Here is a 27,580-nt window from a genome sequence, read left to right as displayed (position 1 = left end):
GCTTCCTGATTTCTTCAGGCTTTTTCTGAGACTGTTTTGAATTTCTGTTTCCTGCATCTAAAATAAGGAAGTACTTCCCCACCCCACTTCCCTTCCCCCGATTTGTGGGTGTGATGGTGTAGAGGCAAGCTACTGATAGTGCTCTTAGTAAGACTTAGGAAAATTTCACTGGTAGTGTCATGGTGTGTTTGAAAAATAGACATCAAGCTTCAAACACGTGTCAAATATCAATGATCAAAAAACTGCATGAGACTTTATAAAACAAAGTCAATATGAAGGTGTGAGTTTGTTTATAACATACCAATGACGATTTAGTGTTAAAACTGCTATTTTAATATAAGCCATTGTTTTCAGATTCTTGAGTATTTTGAGTTATAATTGTATTTTCTTCAGTAACAGATGTTCCCACAGATAAAGAGGGGAAACAAAATTATCTGAACATCCACTTATGACTGCAACATTAAAAAAAAAATTGTGTATTAGTGTGTATTAGGAAATGAGTCTAAAAATTAGCTTCAATATGATGAAGTTTCATAATGCCTGAACTTTTTTGTTATCACAGAAACACCTGTTTGAGCTGTGTGTGTATATATGAAGTTGTTAAAATGAAGATGTATGCATTTTAAAGTGGTTAAATTTATAAATTATGGTGTTCAATGCTTAATAGTATAACAGGAGACCGTATGTGTTTTCCATAGTTTCCAGGAGTGTAATTACTGTAAGAAAGGGGGAAATACCACTGAAATGTTCCACTGCCTGAAATAGTTGAGGGTTGTAATAAATAAAGTTCATTAGTTCTGAGATAATTTTCCTTCTAATTAGCCTTACATATTGAGAAGGTAGTGTTTTTCTGCCTTAATGAATTCATGTGCAATTATTGCTTGCCCTTTACTTTCTTCTGAAGGTGTGTTTCATGGATTTTAAGGACATCCTTTCTATGAAAAGCTTCATTAATCATTTCAGAGCATAATGGCTATTCAGTACATTCATGGTACTTATGTGTTTGTATATTTATATGATGAAAAATATGAAGTCCTAACATACATTTTCTTTTTAAAAAACCCATGAAATTCAGTTGTAGTAGTCTTAAGCTTCAGAATAACTGGTAAGAGTTTGTTTTCAATACTGTAAAATTACAATTGCCTACTCTAGATTTTGTTAGAAGGAATTAAGCTGAGAATGTTTCTGCATCTTATGACACCATCTATGAAACAATAAAAGGAATTATATCCATAAAGTTTATTAATATGTATTTGAGTTAGACTTAATTTTAGTAAGGCATCAAATATTCTGTTTTTAAAAGATCTCTTGGTGGGTAAAGCTTTTTACTTGTGCTGGCACCTTGTCACAGATGGGGTCTTGAAGGGATGGATGCTGGGTCTCATGCTGTAAAACATCTTCATAAATGGTCTGGATGATGGGATTGAAAAACACCCTTAGCAAATCTGATGGCACGAAAACCATGAGGGGAACACATGATAAGGGAGGGCCTCTTACAGAGAGACCTGGACAGGCTGAAACAGAATGAAGTTTTACAAAGACAAGCTCAGTGTTGTCCTGTGCACCTGGGACAACATAACCAAAGAACCCAGTACAGGCTTGGCTTGGTGTGGCTGGGGAGCAGCCTCTCTGAAAGGGACCTATGGGTCCTGGTGGGCAACAAACTAAACGTGAGTTAGTGTGCTGCTGCACTAACAAAGACAAATTGGATTCTGGGCTGCACCCCCAGGGTTATGACTAGCAGAGATGGAGATGTGACCATCCCACTCAGGGATGGTCAGACTGCAGCTGGAGTGTGGTGTCCAGTTCTGGTCCCCACAATTCAAGCAAGACATGGACAGATTGCAGAGGGTCCAGAGGAGCATCACAAAGTTAATCAAAAAGCTGGAGAACCTCTCCCATGAGGAAAGACTGCAGGATGCAGTTCTTTTCTCCTTGGAGATATGGAGGCCTGGGAAGGACCTAGTCACAGTATTCTAATATTTCAGGATACCTAAAAGAGGATGGAGGCTATCTTTTCACAAGGAGCCATCTGGAGAAGACAAGGAGCAATAAGTACAGTTTGTACTGGGAAAGGTTTCATATCTATGTAAGAAAGAAGTGTTTTACAGTGAGAACAACTGATCACTATTACAACCTCCCCAGAGGTATGCTGGAAAAAAAAATCTTGGATTCTAGTCGTGTAAAGAGGTGAAGAAATCAGCCATAGGATGAATACACAACAACTCTAGTTTGTAAATGGGTGAAAAGATACACTGCTGATAGATATTTTCTTAAATATTTTTTTCATCCTAAGTGGATGAAAATTGCAACTTTATAAATTTTTAAAAAGTAAAACAATAGAAAAAGCAGCTCTTGTAGAGTCATTTTTTTCCTGCTATGGCATTTAATACCTTTCAAGTAAAGATAAACTCAGTGTGGAAGGAGTTAAAAAAAAGTCCTCCCATGATTTAAATCAGCAAGTTCAAATTATCTGTTTAGGTTGAGAAAAGATCTCTGATAACCTAAGAGAAACTTGCAGAAAGATTAGGAGCTAGCAGGAGTTCTTAGACACTCAGTAGGTTTGTCTTATGGTGACAAGTTGCTCAATTAGTAGATAACTCTCCAAATTAATGATTGGCATAGAATAAATTTTTGAGTAAATGGGATGTGGGTTTTTTTTCATTAATATGGTGGCTATACAGACAATTTGGATTATGGAAGATTTTTACTATATACAGTCAGCTGTAACCAGCAAGTTTCACAGTGTGAACACATGCAGTTTAGTTAAAAAATCATGGCTTCAAGTACACATAGCAATAAGTTTTCAAAAGATAATTGAAGTATTTGATTAAATCTGGTGTCTTCCTATCTTTCAGAATTCAAAAACCCCAAAATGTACAGACTGTGCTCTATTTTCAAGTGTAATTTTTTTCTCAACAGATTATTATTATGTAATAAAACAGAAATGCCAGCGGTTCATAGACGAATTTCATTTTTACAATCAGGTATTAGGGTGATCTACAGCAACAATTTTCAGTTCAGTGTCCATCAAGAAGAAGGTCACAGTGTAGCTGTATCATCATTTTCTCTGTTTTGTAAACCAGCATCCAATACAGCTACTGCCCTTGTGCTACGTGCACTTAGGTATCAACCTTTTAAAATTTATCTTTCTTTTGTATTTGGGATTTCGGGGGGGAAGGGTTCAGGTACCATAACGAATGGTAGGAGATATATTAAATGAAGTAAAAATGCTGCATTGCTTGGCTTTGAAGATTTTGTATGAAGTGTAGAGTTTTGCATGGTGAACTAGTATTTTTTTCAAGTGCAAAAGTATATGTGTCTCTGTGGTTTTTGGTCATTATTTGTCCTGCCAAGCAAAAAGCTTTTAAAATGTGAATCGAAATGAAAGTGATAGATCAGGGGTTTTTTATTATTTTTAAGAGTTTGTTGTTTAGGATACACAAGTGTATGTATACACACACTTCCTGCTTGTTAGACCTCTCCTAGTGCCGAGTGGTTGTGTTGATTTTATTTTTTTCCCTTTCTAAATTAAATTGCTTGTCAGAGTCCAGTTAACTTAGTAAACGGAGTCTACTTCAGTGCTATTGCTTTATGCTTGAGTAACCACAAAGATGTAACTGCTTTCTGAATTTCCTCTGAATTCTCTGAGGCTATGGTAAGTATGTTTAGTTATAAAATGACCACCCTTGGTTACCAGTTTCAGTTTCCAAAATTAATGTTTGCATGCATAAACTTACTTAATTTTTCAGAAGTTGCCTCTGTGCTCTAGCAAGAACTTCTGGAAAGTGAAGTGCAGGAGGTCTGACAGAAGTAGAACTCTGGAATGCCTTAATAGGTGTTCTGTAAATGTAGAGTTTGTATGATTGGAACTAGCAGATGCTATCTGACCTGAAAAGGACATGATTTTTGAACCACTTTTGTATATATTTTATACACACACATCTCAATGCCCCTTAGTTTATGTAGATTTCCAAAAGTAGAAAACTTTTTTATGGTCTGGGTTTTTTTATGTGTGGGTGGGTAGGGTTTTTTTAATTATTTTTTTTTTTCTTTAATTGGATGCTGAAGAAATGCTTTCATGAGACAATTGCTGGGAAAAAAAAGTGTAGAAGTTGGGTGCAAGTCAGACATGCACTTTCATTAACTTTTGTTTTCTTTTTTAGAAAACATGTTTTTGTCAGTTTTACTCTCTGCTTCATGAGATACTAAATTTCGGCTACTCAAAATGGTCTGTGGGATGGAGGAACAGAAAATTTAATGTTACTGTGCTCTCATTTGTTCCATGGCAGGCCTTTATGGTTGTGACAAAAATATTCCTCATGCACGTCTCCTGTTGAGATTAAGTTAATCAATCCAAGCAGTCTTGCTCCCTTGTATGGACAGGCAGGAGAGGCTTTGAAAAGATTCCATAGTAGTGGCATTGGTCCAGACAGTTCTGGCTCTCTGTCCTCTTGGGTTAAGATCTGTTTTCTCCCCTCTTCTGAAGGAAAATCGTGCCTTTGGAGGACTTAACGTATCAGTCTACTGCATCCTCTTTGGGAGTTGGAGGGTGTTTTTTCCAAGTTCTGAAGTGTTACGTGGGCTGAATAGTATCAGGGAAGAGCTGACTTGTTGGTGTCAATGTACCTGGAAAATTTGGTGGAAGGGTTGTTTTTCATCTGTTTCTTAGCACTTTAGTATTTTTCATCCCAAGGGTAGCAGTATATAACGTTGGTGAAAATACCCACTGTTTCAGAAGTTGAATATGAAGAAGTTGTTTTATGAAGTTCTGCTCTCTCTCAGGCTTTAAGCAACTGTGTTGGAAGTGTTGGGACATACACATTGTTTCTCAGAATTTGAAGGTAGTGGTTTTAGTTTCATCAAGTTTGAGTCTGAAGGCTTGAAAGGAACAGAGAAAAACTTATTTGCAGGTCTCTAAACAAACTTGCAAGTCCAATAAATTGGACTTTTTAAATGTCCCTGTTTAAATGTCCATAACCCTTTGAAAATGTTAGATACAACTGATGGATTTATAATAGCTCACATCTTCCCATAGACATGAAATACTGTTCTTGAAAATCTCAGGTAAATTGACTTGTATTATTGCAGTGTTACATATGGCAAAGTCCTTGCTACTTACCATGAGAGAAACTTCCAATTTGGAAAAAGCCACCCAAAGTTTCCAGGGACAGCTTTGGTTCTGTTCTGTCACTTCAGTACTTGAATATGGAATGATGGTTTTGTGATTTTTTTGATTTTGTAGTTACACCTCTGGTTTTTTACATGCAGTCCAAACAAAGCATTCAGGATTTTAGTAGTGACTGCACTATAATGTCAGAAAGGATAAAATGTGTGCATAGAAGAGATTGGTTTTCAATACTGTTGAAGTATTTCATGACCTGAAAGTAGACACTATTAGTGGCTTCAAAATATACTTAAATATCCAACATTAATTAAAAATTGTGTCACAAATGTTATTGTCTGTACATGTTACCATTTTTTTCTTCAGGTGGATTTTGAAAAAGAAAGCATGTCTCTTCATCTCACTTGTTAAAATTGCTTCAAAGTAGTGGGTAAAGGCACGCTGTGTTAGGTCAATTTATAAATTTAATGCATTGGAATCTGGAAAGAATTCATTAGCATAAGTGCTTTGTTCTCTGTTAGCAGTGCAAATCCCCCCAAAATGTGAAAAACTCGCTGTTTTGTTCCTCTTAGTGAAAAAATACTGTCAATTCCAAAGAATTTTAGCACTTGGCACTAGAAGTAACTTGTCTATATCTAAAATAATTCTCATGGGATTTTTATTAATTAAAAAAACAAAACCAAACCAAAAACCCCACGACCCACGTTACTTCAAAATCATTCTTGTGGCTGTATTTGTCATTCAAAAAAAGAATAAATATAGAAAAAGACTGAAAATAACAGAAGATTTATGGATACAGAAAAACAAAGTGAAGTTTTTCTTTTAATTGACACATGAAAAAGTCCATGAGATATGCTAGACTTCGTGCTTTCAAACTGCACAATGATGCACGAATTCTTAAGTACTGTTAAATTCTTGTTTAGTTGCATATTTTAAATATCTGTTTGACATGTGATTGCTTGTGATGGAATGTTTATTGCAGAAATGTAGTTAGAGCTCTGACAGGAGATTGCACAATCAGGGAAGCGTCTCAGAATTGATAGTCTGCGTGAGTTGTGCTCAACTTCCATATATTTTTTTTCTTTTTTTTTTTTTTTTTTTTTTCAGACTGGATTGCATGTGACAATAAAGAAAGGCACATAGCTTTATGAATTACTATTTCAGTTTCTACCAAGTGTTTAAAGTAGAATTCTTTCATGACTTCAATTCTTGGATTCCTGTCATAGCTTTTTACTTCTGATTGAAAAAGTGTTTTGACTTGTACTAGAGTTTTAGGAAAGAATTTTCCTTTTAGATGGGGGGGTAGGAAAGATTTTGTGCAGTGTTGCCAGGCTGTTGGAAAAATTAGCGTTCTCACTTTTGTGAAGTTATTCAATTAATTGCCTGCCCTCTGTTTAAAAAATTAGGTACTTTTTTGTTTTTGTCTGTCTAGCCTCTGTCTCCAGTCACTGTGTTCTTCTTTGTGGGATAGATGGTATGAGTAGTAAGAGTTTTTTTCCTTTGATATAGTTTTTTTAGAGAGTCTTTTCTGAATCATACTTACTGAACAAATACACTCTTCAGAGGCTGAATTGTCAAGGCTAAAGATAGAACTTGCCTTTTTATTGTTTTATAGGTTATTGTTTGTAGTTAGAAAACAGTTTTGTTTGCAGCAAACATATCTCAGGGCAGGTGATAGCAGGTACTCTATGGTTGATGAGGTATTGTTGCCTTATAGAAAAACTTGTTACATTTCCACTGACTTCTAAGATTGCAAAAGTTACTGGTAATGTTTTTTGGTTTGGTTTTGGTTTATTTCTTATAGCCCAGTTAGCAATTTTCAGGCAAAGGAGCAGTGGAGCAGCTAGAGGTAGCAAGTTAAGCTATTGATGGAAGAACTTGCTCTACTTTTACAATAATATGTTAAACTGAGAGGTCTAAAAATGGTTACATATTAAACAGCTTTTTAAAAGCTAATGCACTTAAATTTATGATATTTGCAATAATGTATTTCATTTCTTACTGCGAACATGTTGGTGTCTTGCTGATCCCCATCTTGTCCAGCTGACTAAAGCTGACTTCCTGAAGTCTGGATTAATGGATACCTGCCTGGAAAAACTCTTGAGAAGCAGACAGCAATTTCCCAAGCAACAGATGTGGAGGGGCTTCTGTTTCCACTGCTGAATACCACTGTTCCTTAATGGAACTGTGCAAATGCTTTCCTTTCCTTGAAGTCTACCTGTTGCCTCACAGGCTGCTGTCCGAAGAAGTCTGACTTCTGAGCTGAGGCTGGGAAAGTTTATTCTTTCATATCTCTGATCTGTTTCTTTTCTATACTGTTTTATTGAGAAAAGCTATGTACCAATGTTTTAATCCCTAGTGTTAATTTTTATCCATCTTACTTTTGCTCTTTAGTGAGTGTTCCTTAGAGTGTTACCTTCCATTGGTCTAAAATTGTAGTGGTGTGTGCGTGTGTGTGTGTGTGTGTGTGCGTGTGTGTGTGTGTGTGTGTGCATGTTTAAAATTAAAATGTTAGGTCTACCAGAAGTGATACATCTCTATGTGCGATACATCTCTCTATACGATAACTTTGAGAACCTGAGAGGATGTGAGGTCTCTTTTTTTTTTCCCCCATGAGGTATTTCTGTGGATAAAGTTACCCTGCTGTATGGCAGGTTGGTTGTTCATCTCCAGTTGCAGTTGTTACAGTAGCTGGGAACTCTAGACCTCTGAGGCACTTCCTAATGCCTCATACTGAAGTTGCTGTGGAATGTTGCTTCCATGGCAATAAACGTATGTCAGGTCTTTAACTACTAGTACTCCTCCTTCTTTTAACTGTGTTTAACTATACTTTAAAAGTGCTTGCATTTAATTCGGTTTTATTGAAAAGGGCAGTCATAAGAAGCTGTGCTTAATGCTTTATTTAATCCTAGTGTGAGGCAGGTATGGATTGATAAATCATTTAAACCTGAAGTACATCTTCTTTTTTTTTACTTTCTACACATGAGAATATCCAGAAACTATCTTGCCCTTCAGAAAGTTATACAAGTGTTTCAGTATTTTAATGTAAGGTGTTCTATTGATGGCAGAATGTGCTGCATTTGGTATATAGGCTTTGGTTCATAAAACTTGGCCATAGAGACTGTCAACCCAGGCAACTGAACCTTTTCTAAGGAATCTAAACTGCAAATATCCCAAATCTCTCTTCCCACAAAATGAAATAATGTAATTTGACTTAATAGCAATCGTCTTTCCAGCTGCTGTGCATCTCTCTCAACTATTTTCAAACAAAACCTACTGCACCTGTTTCTCTATAAATTTTGTTATATGTTCTATATTATTCATCTTCCTTGAAGACACTGCCCTCTTATCTGATAGTCTTTCTTAAAGATGTAATACTAGGTGGAATTAATTCTGATGCTAAATTGAATTATAAAGCACTAATGTCATAGATAGCTTATATGTAAAGATTGCTAACCACAAGTATCCTTTATTAATGTAGTGAAACTAATTTTGTAACATAGTGTTAGAAGTTTGAGCTTGGAGGGGAAGAAAACACCTATTGAAATAGGTTGTCTAAAATGTGTCTCCAGAGAATAGGAACTTTACATAATTGTAGGCATAAAATAGTGCCCTGAATAGTTGTAATACAGAATAGATCTATCGATCCAAGATCCCTGCTTCTTATCAGTGGACCAAGAGAGGCTCTGGTGTGAAGAAACTCTGACTTGCCCTCAGTTTCAGTGGAAGACTGAAGTTTGTAGGTTCTCTGAATTGTATTTGTAGTGAATCCATGCTTACTTTGTATGAGTTGATGTCACAAATTTGCACTGCATTTTATTTTAGTTTAATTTAGGAGATGGTTCAGGTGATTCATTGCTGCAGTAGAAAAACAGCAGCACCTGGAAAAACTGTGTGCCTGTGGCAGGGCACTACTGCTTGTGTGTGTATCTGTCTGCAGACCCAAGGCTTCCTTCAGTGCTAATATGCGTGTGAATGATACTGAGAGGTCTTTGGGCTGTGGTGTAGTGGCAGTGTGTACTTTGACATATTAGTATATATTTAGCTGTGGATATTGGTTCATAATTTACTGAGTCATGTAGTAAATGTATAGAATCTGTCAGTAAAAATGTTGAACAGCTGGTATTTGAGCAGAATGGAAGTACACATAAATGTAACTGCAGAATATGATATGGGTGCTGTTTGCAACTACACATGGAATAACACCTAAAGGGTGAAATAAAAGCAATAATCCATACTTTCAATAATCTTGCCCTAAGGTTTCAGGGTCTCCTTACTGAGATTTTAAAACTCTGAGTTAAACTCCTAGCTCTTTATTGAGTTGAAAAAGAAAATTATTTGCGAAAGGCTATGTATTGAACCTAAATTTGCAAAAGTGCTTTACAAGTATTGCAAGATATGAAATAAGGAGTGTAGAATCGTATCATGCTGGCAACAAGAATGAATGATGATCAAGTGCCTTGTGCTCTGGCTCATATGTCAGTTTGTATACTTTGCCTAGTCTAACAATGTAATGAAAATTCTTAAGTGAAGTGTCTTAACTTTGTCTACATTAACTTGTCTGCTTCAAAGATTAAGTAATAAATTGCAATTTTCTCTTCTCTGGACAGCAAAATAAATGAATGTGATTAACTTAAAACTAGGTAGAGGGGTCTCTGTTAAAGATAGATAAATACAGTGCTATCAGGATTGGCCATAAAGTTGGCTTTCAAAGAGTGTTAGTGCCTGAAACTAGTGTATTGATCTACGTAGTACTTGTTTCCTAGGTAAACTTACACTTGCTCATTTAATTAAAAAAAAAAGAAAAAGTGTTAACTAAGGATCAAAGAAGGGTCTGAGGTTTTTAGTCTGTCTGCTTCACAAAGGTGTAATGGCTGCTATGGGCTTCCTTGGAGGGCTGAAAAGTGTGAATCCGGCATAAAGCCTGGTAATGGAGTTGTCTTGTTTATAACTTGCCTTAATGGCAGGAAGTAAAAGGATATTTTTGATAAGATAATTCATTGTAAGATCTATCTTTGTACAAACGAAAAGCATAGCTTGGTGTTGTAGATAAAATGGGATTGTTTAAATTGGAAGGGAGCTCTTATGATCATCAGCACCTTTGCCCAAGCATGATCAGCTCAAGCAGGTTGCCCAGGACCATGTTCAGTTGTGTTTTGAGTATCTCCACAGATTCAGACTCCACAACCTCCCATGTCTGCATTTTACCACCTTTACGTAAAAAAATAAAGTGCTTTCTTGTGCTTAGATGGAATTCCTTGTTTTAATTTGTGCCTCTTGTCTTGTCAGTAGACACTCTTGGGAAGTGTCTGGCTCTGTCTTCTTCATTCCCTCCCATTTTATAGACGTGGTAAGATTCCTTCCTCCTAAAGCCTTTTCTCCGGGCTATGCCTATGTCTGTCTTGCACTGAAGAGCCCAGAACTGAACACAGCACTCCAACTGTGGCCCCAGCAGCACTGAGTAGAGGAGAAAGATAATCACCCTTGATGTGTGCTGGAAGTGCTCTGCCTAATGCAGCCCAAGATGCTGCTGGATGCCTTTGCTGGGAGGGCACTGGCTCATAGCAAATTTTTTGACTACCGGGACTCAAGGTCCTTCTTGGCAGAGCTGCTTTCCAACTGGTCAGCCCATCCACAGTATGTTCCAGTGCCTGTGGCTGTTCCTTCCTAAGTGCAGGACTTGGCATTTCCTTTTCTTGAAGTTCATGAGATTCTTCTCTGACAGTTTCTTCAGATTCCTGACAATTCAGAAGTCTGATCACTCAGACAATTCAAAGAGACTTCTATTGTTTTAATGATTGAGTTGAGGCATTACTTTTCACATGTGTTTGAAAATTGGATATAAAAAGTAGCTTCTCACTTAGAGCACTTAAATAGGCTCTCTCAGTATTGATAGTTGACAGTGATATGATACTCATGGTATCATAAATCATTATGACAAATGATGAATACATTAAATCAAGGTAAGTCAGGTATGTTGATTTAAAGTGTGAAGGGAAACTGTAGTACCACAGAAATTAGAAAATGGCTACAATAAAAGGAAATAAAATATGGATAGTTAGAGTTGTAGATCTTAAGACATACTTTGGTGTCTCAAAAAAAAAAAAGGAAAAGCAGCAAAGGCTTTAAATTGGGTAACTGCCAGTTGGTCCAAGGAATGCCATTTTTTAATTAGTAATACCCATCAAGGTTTTCTTGTTCTTTGAATGCTCGATAAATAATAAATATCTCAGTAACAAAGTTTCTGCTGAGTTTAATAAATTTTGTCATATGCTTTCACTAAATGATATGATGTCATAATGAAATGTTTATGAAGTAAAAAAACAAAGATGCTCTAACTGTAACCTGGTAATGCAGATCATATACTCTGCATGTTGATACAAGTTATGAATCCTGAGATAATGTTTAGTTAAATTGAAGTGGCTTGTTGGAGTGTATTTTGAAATATCCTAACAGTAAATTTGGTGTAAAATTGCATTAATATTGATTCATACATCTGAATAAAACCAGTGTGATATAATTGTAGTGAGTTTTGAGATTAAGGAGTACAGTTACAGAATGAGGCAGTACAGTGTAGTTGTAGTAGGACTGACAGTTTGATGCATTAAAATTTTAGAAATAGATACAGACCAAAATGTTGAAATAAAAAAATCCAGTATGAGACTGCTAAAATCAAACTGAAGGAAACCAGTCCATTTTGGAGGAATCTAATGAAAAGTTAGCATAACAGTCTGAGAAATTAAATGCTAATAGATTGTGTAGTTAATGTGTATGTTAATAACATTTTTCATATTATTACATCCTGTATTTTTAAAAAATGTGAAGGGGGAAGTAAAGAAAGTCTGCAGAAACCTTTCTGCACGTTTCCTCATAAAAGAAGCTTAGAGGAATTTCCATACTGTAATCTGTCTTTATGGGTGTTCATGGTGGAGGATCTCTCTCAAGCCAAAACTAAAGTTTTTTTGACAAAATTACATGAACAGTAAGATTGTTGAGACTGTTTGATATTCATCCTTTTTGAGCCTGATTGTGACTCATTAAGGCATATGTGTGTATAACATTAGTGTTTATCTGCATTAGTGTTTTAAAACTGTTTTGAAAAACAGTAATAAGGAAAATGGAAAATATATAGCTTTTTAATTAGTTTTGTCTCTCAAAGAAAAAAATCTTATGGATAATGCAGGAGCACTGTCCCCATGAGGACAGCAAAAATCTCTTTATGAGGTGAAATGGTAAAGTGAGGAGGGGGATTACTAAAACCTACACCATGGACTTCTGGAGGGCAGACTTTGGTGTATTCAGGACACTGGTTGAGAGAGTGCCTTGGGAGGCAGTCCTGAAGGACAAACAGGTCAAGGGAGGCAGGACATTGTTCAAGAAGGAAATCTTAAAAACACAGGAGTGGGCTGTCCCCATGTGCCATAAGACAAAATGCCAGGGAAGATGACTGGCCTGGCTGACCCAGAGCTTTTACTGGAACTTAGGGAAAAAAAGGAGAGTTTACCTCCTTTGGAAGAAGGGGCAAGCATCTCGGCATGAGTACAGGGATCTTGTTAGGTACATCAAAAATTAGGAAGGCAAAAGCCCAGGTGGAGCTCAATCTGGCTACTGCCATAAAAAGGACAACAAAAAAAGTTTTTACAAATACATCAATGACAGGAAAAGCCAGGGAGAATCTTTATCCCTGATTGGTTGTGGGAGGAAACATTGCAACCAAGGACGAAGAAAAGGCTGAAATACTTAGTGCCTTCTTTGCCCCCATCTTCACTAGTCAGATCAGTCACTCCCAGGGTATTTGCCCCCCCTGAGCTGGAAGATGAGGACAGAGAGCAGCACAACCCCCCCATAACCCAGGAGGAAGAAGTTAACAACCTGCTGTGGCAACTGGACACCCACCAGTCTATGGGGCCAGATGGGATCCACCCAAGAGTATTTGAGGGAACTGCAGAGGAGCTCACCAAACCTTTCTTCATCATCTACTAAATGTCTTGGTTAATAGGAGATGTCCCAGATGACTGGAGGCTTGCTAATATGATGCTCATCTACAAGAAGGGCCAGAAGAAGGATTCGGAGAGCTATAGGCCTGTCAGCCTGACCTCAGTGCCTGAAAAAATTATGGAGTGATTCATATTGAGAGTGCTCAAGTGCAGAACAGCCAGGGGATCAGGCCCTGCCATTATGGGTTCAGGAAAGGCAGGTCCTGCTTGACCAACCTGGCCTTGTTCTATGACCAGGTGACCCATCCAGTGGACAGCAGTGGACATTGCCTACCTGGACTCTAGTAAAGCTTTTGATGTCATCCCCCACAGCATTCTCCTAGAGAAGGTGGTGGCTCCTTGCATAGACATACGTACTCTTCTTTGGGTTAAAAACTGGCTGGTTGACCAGGCTCAGAGAGCTGTAGTCAATGGAGTTAGGTCCAGTTGGCAGCCAATCACCAGTGGTGTTCCCCAGGACTCAGTTTTGGGGCCAGTCCTGTTCAGTATCTTCTTTAATGATCTAGATGAGGGGATTGAGCATTTCCTAAGTAAGTTTACAGATGACACCAAGTTGGGTGGGAGTGTTGATATGCCTGAGGGTAGGAAGGCTCTGCAGAGGGACCTGAACAGGCTGGACCAGTGGGCCAAGGTCAATAAAATGAGGTTTAACAAGGCCAAGTACCAGGTCCTGTACTTTGGTCACAACAGCCCCATGCAACATGACAGACTTGCAGGAATGGCTGGAAAGCTGGCAGGCAGAAAAGGACCTGAGGATGTTGGTTGAGAACTGGCTGCACATGAGCCAGCAGTGTGCCCAGGTGGCTAAGAGGACCAACAGCATCCTGGCTTGTATCAGGAACAGTGTGGCCAGCAGGAGAAGGGAAATGATTGTCCCTTTGTACTCGGCATTGGTGAGGCTGCACCTCAAGTGCTGTGTTCAGTTCTGGGCCCCTCACTACCAGAAAGACATTGAGCTGCTGGAGGGAGTTCAGAGAAGGGCAGCCACAGTGTGAAGTTTCTGGAGAACAAGCCCTGTGAGGAGAGGCTGAGGGAACTGGGAGGTTTATTTTGGAGAGGAGGAGGCTGAGAGAGACCTTATTGCCCTCTACAAGTACCTGAAAGGAGGTTGTAAGGTGTGTGCTGGACTCTTCTCTCAAGTGAATAGTGATAGGAGTATAGGAAATGGCCTGAAGTTGCACCAGGGGAGGTTTAGACTAGATCTGAGGAAGAAATTCTTTACTGACAAGAGTAGTTAGGTGTTGGAATGAGCTGTCCAGAGAGATGGGAGAATCACCATCCCAGGAAGTATTTAAAAACCATGCAGATGAGGCACTTCAGGACAGGTTCTAGTGGGTGATGCAGATATTATTAAATGTATTTTACTGGGGGTGGGGGCTGTTGACAGTTAACATGGTGATCTGAGAGGTCCTTTCCAACTGTGACAATTCTGTGGTTCTTCAGAAATATACTTCAGTTAAAGAAATGAATAATTTTTATAGTTAAGGATTTAACTTTTTAAATGAAACATACGAACCAGAATAGTGTCTTATCTGGGTATTGTTGCTAAGAGCTGATGATTGAAAAGCCTTTTCAGTCATCAGCTCTTGGCATGCAACTTCCTTAGATGTTTTTTGTATGACTTTGAAGTGTGATTTGAAATAAATGTGAGATCAATAGCTTGAATCTTTGTTTCAATTTTTTTTAGTGTTTTATTTGAAAGACTTCATATCTGAGATCTGAAGGGCAATGTTGTCATGGTGAATTCTGAGTTAAACAGTACTGAAATTTGCTTTTGCCTGTCAAAAATGAATTTGTAAACTAAGTCTTTATTTTACAGCTCTTAAAAAGAAACATTAAAAAATACTTAATATGCCTGACAGATTAATGAAACTTTGACACATTCTGTACTTCTTGGTATTTAAAACCTCCCCTTCTCCAGAGAAAGAAGTTTTTAAAGAAAAAAGTTTTGCCTTTTGAAGCAAACTCTGAAATGAAGCAGATAATTGTACTGCCCTGGGGCAAAGCAGGATTTTGAGAATTTTGTTGTGCTTGAGGGGTGGAGAAGTTTTCTGTGCTATCTGCAACCCTACTCAAAGTGATTGACTCAACAGATTTGAATGCTTAAGTGCAGAATGCACCCCAAACTCTGACAATGCATCACTACCACTCATCTGCTTTTAAAAATCCCTGAATGTGACCTAAGAGCCTCACAGGTGTTCTTTGCCTACTGCTTCTCTCTGCTGTACAAGCAGTCATCACAGTTTCTCTTTTGAATTTACCAAAGCATTTTTGCTATTTGTCATTGATAAAGGAAGTCTTTTAGTAGGTTTCAAAGTATTTCTTGCTAAGTTTTGCATTATTTTTTTACCTTTATCTTGAGACTAAACTGTTGGTGGCCTCTTACTCTATTACATTGCTGACAAACTAAATGTTTCTTTATTGCCATTTGGTTTCCTTTTTCATTGTCAGTGTAAGTCCAAGAAGATGTTCTTTAATATACTCAAGAAGCAAAAGTGGCCTATATAAAGTGCTGTGAAAATATTGTGGTGGTTTTTTCTTTGTTCTTATAACATTATAACATTTCTTAGTTCAAGCTAAGCCATTCTAGGGAGAGGTAATTTAGACTGTTTTGATGAAATTAACAAATTTAATAACATCCAGCCTTCAAAGTAGTATTTATTATTCTTGTAGTTTGACTTCCCTACCTCTCTTTTCAAACTCTCTACCATGATTTTCAGCTTATTCTCATGGTATTTAAAGTAATTTCTGTCTCTACTTCAAAAGTAAGGACTGCAAACCTATAAATTATTTTTATTTGTTTTTGTTTTTTTTTAATAGCTTAAAATTTGTTTAGACTGAGGGACAAAATAGGCTTGAATTTGAAGTGAGTGATCAAAAACTAATTTTTAAATCTAGATCAAGAGTGTTCACTCTGTGTTCCTGGAAAATAAGCTTTCAAAAGCTTACACTCTGGCTGTTCTTCAGGCGTGCTTACTTGATGGATGTAGCAATCAAAGACTGATGGATCAGCTTTCAGTCCTGTATTGCATAATTTTTGTAAAGCTGGAAGCAGTCAAATTAGATCTAATCAGATCTGAACTGATCAGATTAAAGGTGTCTCATCTAATCTCACTCCCAACAGGTCTGTAACAGATAGCAATAGACACGTAGGTACAAATTAGAGAAATAAGTAGCAGTACTTCCCTGGGAAGCTTTGTTAACATCTACCAGTTTGTATTTTATGATATTCTTCTCTCTGTTTTTGTGGTTGTCATTTAAACATTATCTAGTTAAGAAAGAAGACTCATTAATGCTGTTTGATTCTTTGTGATACAGTTCCCTGGAATACTCGATTTTCCATACTCTATCACTGGTTTTCATACAAAATACCTGATTTAGTTTTTCTCTGAGAAGATGCAATCCTCTGAGCAATCAAGTGTACCTGTTTTAGAATTTACTTAAAGCCAGGAAGTTTGTGGCACTTAACTAGACTGTAAACCTATCTTCTTCTTTGTTTTTGTTGTATTCTTCTGTTCTTTAGTAATGCCAGATGGGCTTGTGGCTGTTTGTTCCTAGATTTAAGTTAGAATGGATAAAACAAATATATTATTCACAAAAATTCCCTCTAAATCAATGAATAAAAACTGAGGGTTGACTTTTGGAATTAATTTACCATAATTGTTATATTTGCCATTTAATGTCCAAGTACATACTTTGTCATATGTTGTGATTTTAACAGTAATGAACTTAATTAGAAATGCTATTTGCTCTTTTTAAATTTGCAAAAATATTTTTCATGTAAATGTGTAGTAACTTCAGGTAATTATTAATTCATAGAAGTGTATTTGGTTTGGAATGGATCGAAAAGCATTTTGAAGAGTCCACTTGAAGTGGAGTAGTAATGGCTGTTCAATGTAACTGCTAACTGTCAATTACTTCATTAGTGTGGAAAATTGATAGGGGCAACTGTTTTTATCTTGTCTCTTCAATTAGCAGCATATGTAATTATTTCCCTAAACATTTAATTTTACTTGTTATTTTTTTGTTTTGTTGTTTGTTTTTTTCAGGATGGATTGGATGCTTTGGTATATGACTTGGATTTTCCTGCCTTAAGAAAAAACAAAAACATTGATAACTTCTTAAACAGGTGTAAGTATTTAATATTTCAGTTGCTAAATAACCGAAGGCTGTAATTACCAGCAAAAATGAAAAATAAAAGTGATTCTAGCTGGGTTCATTCAGCCTGGAGAAGACTGTGTGGAAACCTTTTAACTGCCTTCCAGTATCTGAAGGTGTGGGGGACTTTTTACAAGGGCACTTACAAGTAAGACAAAGGCTAGTAGCTTTAAACTGGAAGAGGGTAGATTTAGGTTAGACATTAGGAAAAAATTTTTCAGGTGGTGGTGAGGGTGATGAGACACTGGCACAGGTTGCCCAGGGAAGCTGTGGTTGCCCATTCCCTGGAAGTGTTCAGGGCCAGGTTGGATGGGGCTTTGCATCAGCCTGGTCTAGTGGGAGGTGCTCCTGCCCATAAAGGAGGGTTGGAACTCTTTAAGGTCCCTTCCAAACTAAACCATTCTGTCATTCTCAATAAAACCCTGTTCTCTGATTCTGAGATACACTTCTATGGTATCATAAGCAATAAACAGTAAAATTAAATTGCATGTATACAGTGTGAAGAATTCATTAAAAATTCATTCACTGACAGACTGGACATGTGTTTCGTAGACTACTTTTTTTAGTATAAAATGTCATATCATTATCCCATGAACTACCTTTTTTACTTGTGCATGCAGTTGATGTCTGCAGAATTCTTTTTATTTACTCTGTATTTTTCCACTACTATATTTCCTACACATTCTACTCTGTAATAACATTTTTAATTAATAGAGTTCATTTTTTTAAATACAAGTCATAGTTCCATAATTTTCAGAATCAAAAAAACCCAAACAACCCAGCCTTAAAGGGATTTAAGAGTGAAGTATCTTCTAAAGGCTGCCAGGCTGACAAAATTGAGAAATCATGGCAGAAACACTTGCTGAAACAAGGCTTGCTTGCTTGTCTGCCTGTGGACTGTATGGGCAAGCCCTGAAATTAAACTTTGGTTATAAGATTTTTACAGGCTTAAGCATCTCAATTGAATGTTATAATAAATGGCTTTTATGGCAGATAGAAAGCGATTTGACTAAAATAATTGTTTTTGCTTCCTTGAAGTCCATGGTTTTGATTCCCTTTCCGAGGTGTTTTTAAATAGTTTACTTACTGCAATTGTAAGCAATAATAGTGAATTTGTGGGGTTTATTTTCTTATTCCCCATTGGTGGGAGCATAGGAATCCACTAGACCTAGTTAATGGCTCTCTTGCACATAAAATGGTTGCTGAAAAGATTAAGTTCAAATGGTTCTGTTGACCTTTTCACACTTCAAACTCTATCATAGACAGTGTTACCTGCACATTTTGTATAGTCAGTTATTTACAGAGAAGGTGTGGTGAAACTCTTGGAAAGAAGAGAAGCTGATTTAGGCAGAGGAAACTGTCATTGTAAAAGATAATTTGAATGTAATTTTTATGAATATTGAAATTGTTAATGAGTCTCAAAGAGCTTCACTTTTGCACTTGGGGCTGGGTGATGGAAGAGGAAACTTAATGTTTACACTCTGATAATGAATGTGTTATAAGCATATATAATATAAGATGTGACCTGAAGTAATATGAAGGTGAAGAAGGGAATATATTTTTAATTTCAAACTGCCTTTAGAACACTCATCTTGCTGTATTAGCTGAAATAAAAAAGCAAGCTGTGGATCTGTGAATAATGGCCTTAGAGGGAACTGTGTAGTCCAGTTGTCCAGTTTCTCTTCAAAAAAGACATAGGAACATTTTCATGCTTATTTAAATTCTAATAGAAAATAGTTTAAAATCTTCTTGCAGTATTACCTGTCCAAACAGTTTGCACCATTATTCTTGAGCTTTAAAAAAAATTTCTAGATTGTAAATAAAATGGGACTTTGCTTCCTTTTGTTTAATATAGATTGATTGCTCTATAAATCAGTTCTTCTCCAGTCTTATTTTCTCTGGTTTACATTGTATACTTGTGGATTCTCCAAAATCTGCTTCTACTGTCTAAGTCTGTGAGGGTTATTTTTGCATATCTAGAACCTTATTAATTTTCTACCATACAGAATGCTAAGAATAAAGAAGTCAATATTCAAGATGGTTGAGAGCCCTGCTTTTCAGCAGGGACTGAGTTTATTTCGAGGTAGCATCTAAGCTGATAATGAAACTCCAGGGCAAGTTGGAGAATGTGCTTTTTTGCCATGGGAGCTGCCTCAGCTGGGCATGCAGTGTGAGCTGGCAGGGCCCTCTGCTATTAGTGGCAGATAAGGAACTCCCAATTGAAATACAGAGCAGCCTGATAAATTTCTTTAATAGATCTTAACAAACAGAGGTCAGATTTCCAACACTGCTATTACTGTATTGTCTGAAGGTGATTGCCTGTCAGCACGTCCCTCAAGCAGTAAATTGCAGTTTGCAGCCATTAACAGTTTTGGTTTGCATCATTTTAAAATCCCTTAGCTTAGATTGCTCTTCAGATGTGTTTTTCCTTAATTCTGTTTTGGCCATGGGCAAGGCTTGTGATTGAAAACTATTAAAAACATTCATTTGTGCCTAGCTTTCTTTTGCACCAATGTCAAGGATTTTTTTTAGAAGTGGTAGACCACCTGTTGAGACATGACTGGGCAGTAAGGTGACAATAATTAGAAAAGTATTGTCTTTAGAACTGCTGCGTTTTATTCTGTGCAGTCTTACTCATCCTCCACAGTTGTCGCCAGGGCAAATCAAGCAATGCATTATTTTTTAAATTACTAAATAGTTTGATTCTTGTGTGAAATAATTTGTCTGAATTTAATATAATTTATTGAAATTAGCTAGTGATATACTGCATTGTAAAGGAATTTCTTTGCGTTAGACAGCAATGCCACAGAGTATTTAATCAAACAAAGCTCTATTTTTCCTTGTTGTAGTAGTAAAATCTTACTGAATTTTGAGTGTACATATGCTTCTTTAGTTTCAATTAATGGCCAGTGCAGGTATAAATCTAATGGTAATTCTCTGTCATGTGCCTCATAATTTTTTAAAAACCATGAACTTCATGACATTTATCCTCCTTTCTCTTCTTCTGTCCTTCTTTCTAAACTTTGTTTTTAGGCCTAGAATATTATTAGAAAAAATATATATAACTGCATAGTTTATTTTGTTAGAAGCTTATCTAGTTTAGTAGATGTTCCTTGTTTTTAGACATACTGAACCATGAAGCTTTTCCATGTAATCTCATGCCAGTGTTGACCCACATGGATTAAAATAGACTGTTTTAATCTTTGACCAAATTTGGAATTAGACTATCTGCCCACTGGGAGTTTGTAAATTACTGTCATTTATAAAATGGCAGGTTTATATAAATAATTGCAGTGATTCCCACTGCATGTTTTAAATTAAAATCTACTTTTTTGAGTATTAGGAATAATAAAAATGCAGAAAAGTGAGATTTTGTTTTCTTTCAAAATAGTTTCTTCAAGTGTCTTGCACGTGTACTTTATATTTTCTCCGATGTGCTGTATATTTATCCAGAAGTAATCTTTTTACTGATCAGCTTACAAGCAAGATCATGCTTGATACATGCGTAGCTTTTTTTCTTTTTTTTTTTTTTTTTTTTTTTTCTTTATTTTTTTACTTTTGGCAGGTAATTATTTTAAAAGAAATTATCAAACTGAGAACTCTGGTAGTTTGATTTTACTGCATAGTGATTGCATTACATTCATGTCAGGTTTTGTTACTATGGTAGTGCAAATGAGGTCATGCATTCTGCAAAGGGGTTTCTAATAGGAAGGGCAGGTTCCAGAGGAAGTCCCCTCTTTAAGTGGGACATCTTCTAATAACTATGAAACACTGAAATGAGGTGAATGGGTTTAATTAAATAGATTACATATGAAATGTGAATTCTGTTTTGTGTAGATAAAGACACGGTAAATAAAATGAGAGATCTGCGCATGAAAGCTGAAGATTATGAAGTGGTCAAAGTGATTGGTAGAGGGGCGTTTGGGGAGGTCCAGTTGGTAAGTTGTGTTTCTATTTGTACTTTTGAATGTGTTCTGTAGTATTTACTCATGTTTCTATTTCAAAATAAGAGTGTTCAGAAGGTGCAGTCTTACCATATTAAAACCTTCAGCTTGGTGAAATTTTGTCTCTTTTCATCCCATGAAAACATTTTTGAGAATGCCGTATTTCAGTACTCTCAAAGTACACAAGTACTTATTTTGCCTTGTAGTCATGCTTCTCTGTTAAAAGAAAATTGAAACTCTGTTCTTCATAATCAAGAAAATTAGCCTTTGCCACTGTATACATTGGATGCTTGAACAAATCTTCAGTACTAGAAGAGTTTCTGCCAGTTCAGGGACTACACCAGATTTTTGTGGACGTAGTTCTCGCAGATGAGAGATGCTGTTCATTGCTTCTGATAGATTAGCAACCAGGCTTGCTCATTCATACTGCCTTAATAAATTGAGAACTGGTGGGGAGAAACTGAAAGTGTGACAGCAAGCATACATTTCTGCTAATGAACTGTGAAAAATGCTTGTAGTTTTAACTTTATAGTAGTTAACAGATGCTAATATTTGTCCTTTTAAAGACATTCTCCTACAAGTCACAAAGCAACTTTTATGCCTCTGGACTTCTATGGTGGATGATTCTAGCAAGCATTTCAAGAGCAATGTATTTATTGTCAGATAATGGAATTATCTACTTTAGATAATTCTTTATGCAAATGTGAAGACTCATAAAACTTACTAAATAGTGAAGCAGGAAATGGAATATATTCAGTGGTATTATTCTTCATATATTAATGTGGCAAACTAACGTGTTCTGTATGTCACAATTGTTTTCGTAGGTAAGGCATAAATCCTCAAGGAGAGTGTATGCTATGAAGCTTCTGAGCAAATTTGAGATGATAAAAAGATCAGATTCTGCATTCTTCTGGGAAGAAAGAGATATTATGGCTTTTGCTAATAGTCCCTGGGTTGTTCAGGTACGGTGACAGTCTTTTTAAAGTTATGTCATTATAGAATGATTTCATTACAACAGTGCCTGTCTTGGAATTCCATGTTTTCATCTTCAGCTTTTTCAAGTCTCTTTTTGGTTGTAGCTGTCTGTTAGGGAAATGCATTGTTAGTACTAAGAGTGCTGTACACAACAAGTAGCAGGTACCACTTTTGCTTCAAAACTGTATTTTGTCAGAACACTTGCAAAATAAGCTATTCTGTTTATTATGAAAGCTGTGTCTGATACCTATTAGTGAGCCTGCTCCTTAGTAATTTGTTGAGGAACTGAGCATTCCACAGACACAGCCTCTGTATGTTCCAATTTCAGTGTGTATATTTGATGGCAAGTGACACCTGCTGCAGTTATTTTTTCCTCATTTCAGTGTTATCACTGACAAATTTTTGGGTAGCATTGCTGACTTTGAAGTTACAAGAGTGCAGCTGAAGAAATCATCATGCATGATGTGTGCACATGTTAACTTGCTCATTTAAACTGTTCATACCCTTAAGCAAGTAAATTCTTTTGTTAGATTATAATAAAAAAAATTCAACATTTCTCTAGGTCAAATAGGTAACTATATTACTATCTCTGTAGTGATTATCTAGAATATTACTTTTATGGTTTAAAAAAGAAATTAAGTTACAAAACCTATATCTGCTTGCACTATTCATGTTGAACAGAGCATTGGAGGGAGTATGGGAGATATTTTACTTAATTGTTTAAAATTTAGGCTCACATTTTATACAAAAAATACATTGACAATAGAAAAGTAAATATTTAGTGATAACACAGATAGAGTTGGGCAGATGTTTGCAATACAGTAGTCTCATGTTTACATATTTGTGAACTAACATCTCAGTGTTGGGATGCAATTTTTCTTCATATGCAGTGAGCATTCTTTGAACTTATGTCAAATTTATTGCACCAAATTCACCAATCTTAATTTGTAACCAAGACTCTACTCCTTCCACTGTAATATAAAGGGACAGAAGATCTGGCTGTGATTTACTGTGAAGATTAATTTTAGGTGGTTTGCCTGATGATGCAGGGTTGCTGCCGTAGTTTTAGCAATTCTGTTACTCTGTAATTTGCACTGAATTTCCTTTGTTTTCCAACAAGAAAGAGTAAAGATAACTGGAACATTCACTGACTTGCTTTTTCTTATTTTTCTTATTTTTACAGTTATTTTATGCCTTCCAAGATGATCGTTACCTTTACATGGTGATGGAATATATGCCTGGTGGGGACCTTGTGAACTTAATGAGCAACTATGATGTTCCAGAGAAATGGGCAAGATTTTATACTGCTGAAGTTGTACTTGCATTAGATGCAATTCACTCAATGGGCTTCATACACAGGTGAAAAAGAAAGAAGTGTTCTTACAGTGTTTTATTCCTGGTTCTTCCAGAATTATTTCAGTAATTGCTTAGGCTGATTGAAGATTGATGATGTTGCTTCATTATTATTTCATAATTATTCCATCTTACAACTTGCAATCAGAAACTGAAAGTCTGAGGTGATACATGTGAAAGGTTTTCATCAGGATGATGATCCTCAGTTTGGGAAGTATTAAATTGTCCCACTTCATAAAGTAGCATGAACATGTTTGCCCCACAATAGTTCTTTTATTTTGTTAGCAAAAGCAGTAGTATCCTCTGCTAGGAATTACTAATTATGTGCTCTGTATATGAAGACCTATTAAACACGAATCTGTGAACACTGAGGAAAATTTTCCAGCCACGTATTTTCTTGTAAGGGGCAAGGTGGAAGTCTAAGGTGCAGAGCAAAGGGACTTCACTTAGTATTATGTACTTGCCCTCACATGAAATACAGTTACTTCTCGGATAGGTTGAGAAATTTTTGTTTCAATATTTCAACTTCTAGTGTTTGCTAGCTAGTGTATAAATTCTCAGTTTCTAATTTGGCTAGAAGATCAGTGTCAACACATAAAAAAAAAAAAAAAGCAAAAGAAACTTCTGATCTGCTGCTTGAGTAGGATTGAGAGCATCATTAATTCTGTAGCTATGCTACATCTAACAGATAAATTACTTGGCTGAATGAACCATTTGAATGTGTGCATTGCAAGCTTTAGTAAACAGGTGTTAGAAGTTGCCAGCAGGTTTTTTTCCTGAAAATGTAGACTATTTTGACACCAGCAGATATTTTTTTTTTTTTCATCTTTTCCACTGGAATTAGTTTGCTCAAGTGAAGAATGAAAATAAACTGATGAAATGTGGGCCTTTGTTGATAAGGTCTGCTTTCAGGCCTCTTGCATCCCTGTGCCTGGTGGCAGAGCCTGAGAGAGGGAAGCATTACTGTGGCAGAGGAAATAAAGCTAAGTCCAGGTTATGCACACTGGGCATACCCATGTTCAAGGCACCAGATGGGAATCTACCAAGGACTGTGATGGAGCTGCTCTCTGTGGCAATTCAGAGGTTCCTGATTACTGAAAAGAAACAAATGGCACATCTGTCTTGCCCCAGGAAGGGCAAGGAGGCAAGGATTAGGGGAACTGCAGGCTGATGAACCCAAGGGCAATATTTGGGAACCTGATGGAGTAAATTCCCAGGATACCATTTTCAAACACATGGGTGGTAAGGTGCCTTACCAACCCAATTGCCTTTTGTGATGAGGTGATGGGCTTCAGTGATGAGGGGAGAGTAGTGTGTGTTGTTTGTCTTGACTTTAGCAAAGTTTTTGATGCGTCCAGACTGGAAAGATACAGTTTGAATATGTAGCAAAAAGGGTTGTACTTAGTAGTACAACTTCCAGCTGGCAACCAGCTGCCAGTGATTCCCCAGAGGGTTGGTACTGGGGTCGGTACTGTTTCCATTTACAACCTGAATACAGGTGAGGCAGAATGCATCAATCATCAGCTGCCCAGCAGGACTTTGTAGAGAATGTGGAGCCAGACTTCAAGTTGCACATTGAAAAGAGGAAAGGCAATGGATGACAGAAGCTGCAGTAAGGGAGGGAGGATTTATATGGTGATTGTGAACTACTTTTTCACTATGAGAGCAGTGAAACAATGGAAGAGCAGTTGTGGAGTCTTCATCCTTGAAAAACAAAATTCAAAACTTGGCTGAATTTGACCCTGAACAACCCAATGTGACTTGGAAGTTGAATGTAACTTTTTTAGCTGTACTTTGATCAGGCAGTTGAATCAGGGGGGTCTCACAAAAATCCTTTCCAACCAAAATTATTCTGTGAGTGTATCGGTACATTTGCACTATGCTGCTTTTCAGAGTTACTGCCAGTGTTCTCATTTGAGGTCCTAGAAATGTACTTTATCCTGAAATTCATGCTATATTTTCGTGATAATTGGTTCCTACTGTTATACTGCTTCAGTATATTTAATAACATTATATGAGCTGACTTTTCCTAGTTCCTTTTTGAAAACTTCTGTAACAGAAATACCTTGTGGAAAAGGGTATAAAGAAGTACTCCTTTTTGAGCCATGGTAAAATACTTATTCACATTCATATAATTCTGGAAATTACATCCATTTGTTCCCTTAAAATAGAAGTGGTACAGAGAAGAAATGAAGTTTTTAAACTATTTTTGAATAGCTAACTTGGTACCAGAATGGATTTTTTTTTTCTGTAGCTGGATCCTAGTGGAGAGATATTACAGCCAGTGAGTGTTTTAAGGCACTTGATGTTCAATATCATTGTCCAAATTTGTTAAATTTGGTGATTTAAGACTGCCCACATCCATTATAATTTATATTAAAATGGTGTTCAGTAGTCTGTGTTGGGCTGTGTTGTGTTAAATGGATTTTTTAACTTTTAAATATATTTTTATATAGGATATATTCAAAATATATTTTTATCCTTTCAGGGATGTGAAGCCTGATAATATGCTGCTAGACAAAGCTGGTCATTTAAAACTAGCAGATTTTGGTACTTGTATGAAGATGAACAAGGTAAGCATACATTTTTAATATTGCTTTTCTGTTTGTGAAAGGAAAACATTCTTAAAAATGAAAAGAAAATATACTGAAAGCTTTTTAGTGAGATGAGAGCAGCTGGAAGTTCCATTCTGTTCCCATTACTATTCTTTTTTGCGTCTTACTCAAAGGCAATGTAGAATGCAGAAATGGTTCTTGAAGCAGGGGCTGTATCAACTTCTATACCATTTTCTAGAGAAACTTTCCTATAAAAAAGTCAAGCCTCTGACTAGATCCTCTGGATTATTTCTTCAAGTTTCTGTTTTTCTAAAGTTCGTGTGAAGAACTGATAATATTTTTACATAGCGAATCAGTAAGGAAAGAATCAAAACTGATGTTCAAGCCAATGACTCCCAATTGTGCTTATTGTGTGTTGATGTAGCAAAAGGGTAAATCTGAAGGAAACAGGTTAAAGGATGTCACAGAATTACTAATTTTTAAAATATACTCTGCAACTACTTCAGATACTGTGAAGGGGAACTCTACAGAAAACTGATTGGTTTCATCCTGAACATATGTATATGAGAAAAACAATCTAAAACGTGTGGTACTTATTAGGGCCTGTAATACGTACGTTGTGTTCTCAACATATGCCAGGATCTTAGAATAAATCACTTTATTTTGCTGCTTTGCCATGAGTAACTGCACCAATGAAAACAAAGTGCAGGTTAAGTACACACATTCGAGGAGCTGTGTTACGTCACAGTCTACTACAGTGAAATAGCTGAGACAAAATTTAGTGTTATTTTGAGTTAATACAGATATATCCTTGACTGATTGTGTTCTTAACAATGAGGAATTTTGAAATGTAGAAAAACATTATCCTAGTGTTTAAGCTGCAGGGGCCAAAAAAGATAAGAAAAAAAAATATTATGAAACTTTGCTTTATATTAGCATTACAGAAGTGAACTTATCTCAATACCACTTTACATATTGTGATGTCCTAAACAGAGCTAGCTGATTAGTCTTGTGTTTCTCTAGGCTTTTGAAAGATAGAGGTTAATCTGTGGGAGAGAAACTGCTCATCATAGGAAATAATTTAGGTCCATTCGGGATTTACTGCATAGGCAACACTGGGTTTTTATTGAGAATTACAGAATGGTTTAGTTTGGAAGGGATCCTAAAGATCATCTAGTTCCAGTCCCCCTGCATGGGCAGAGACACCTCCCACCAGACCAGGTTGCTGAAATCTCCATCCAACCTGGCCTTGAACACTTCCAGGGAGGGGGCAGCCACAAGTTCCCAGGGTAACCTCTGCCAGTGTCTCACTACCTACACCCTAAAAAACTTCTTCCTAATGTCTAATCTAAATTTACCCTCTTTCACTTTAAAGCCATTACCACTTGTCCTGTCACTACATGCCCTTGTGAAAATTCTCCCCTCAGTGTTCTTGTAGGTGCCCTTTATATTTGTTATATTTTCTTAGTCATA

General features: G+C 36.6%; 1 protein-coding gene across 3 annotated transcripts in view; it reads left to right on the top strand.

Moving 5' to 3' along the window:
• ROCK1 (Rho associated coiled-coil containing protein kinase 1) overlaps window positions 1-27,580 on the top strand; it is an 86,103-nt gene that overhangs the window by 12,164 nt on the left and 46,359 nt on the right. For all 3 annotated transcript variants that reach the window (XR_011724495.1, XM_071737270.1, XM_071737269.1), the window contains exons 2-6: window positions 17,172-17,253; window positions 21,118-21,218; window positions 22,049-22,186; window positions 23,383-23,558; window positions 26,041-26,125. Coding sequence is in view for 2 of the 3 variants with exons in the window: in XM_071737270.1 (XP_071593371.1) it covers window positions 17,172-17,253; window positions 21,118-21,218; window positions 22,049-22,186; window positions 23,383-23,558; window positions 26,041-26,125 (582 nt within the window). In the remaining variant the exon portion in view is untranslated. The remainder of the gene's footprint in view (window positions 1-17,171; window positions 17,254-21,117; window positions 21,219-22,048; window positions 22,187-23,382; window positions 23,559-26,040; window positions 26,126-27,580) is intronic.

This window comes from Heliangelus exortis, chromosome 2, assembly GCF_036169615.1.
Source record: "Heliangelus exortis chromosome 2, bHelExo1.hap1, whole genome shotgun sequence".
NCBI lineage: Eukaryota > Metazoa > Chordata > Aves > Apodiformes > Trochilidae > Heliangelus > Heliangelus exortis.
Note: the sequence above shows the minus strand (reverse complement) of the source record. Positions and strands in the feature narration are given on the sequence as shown.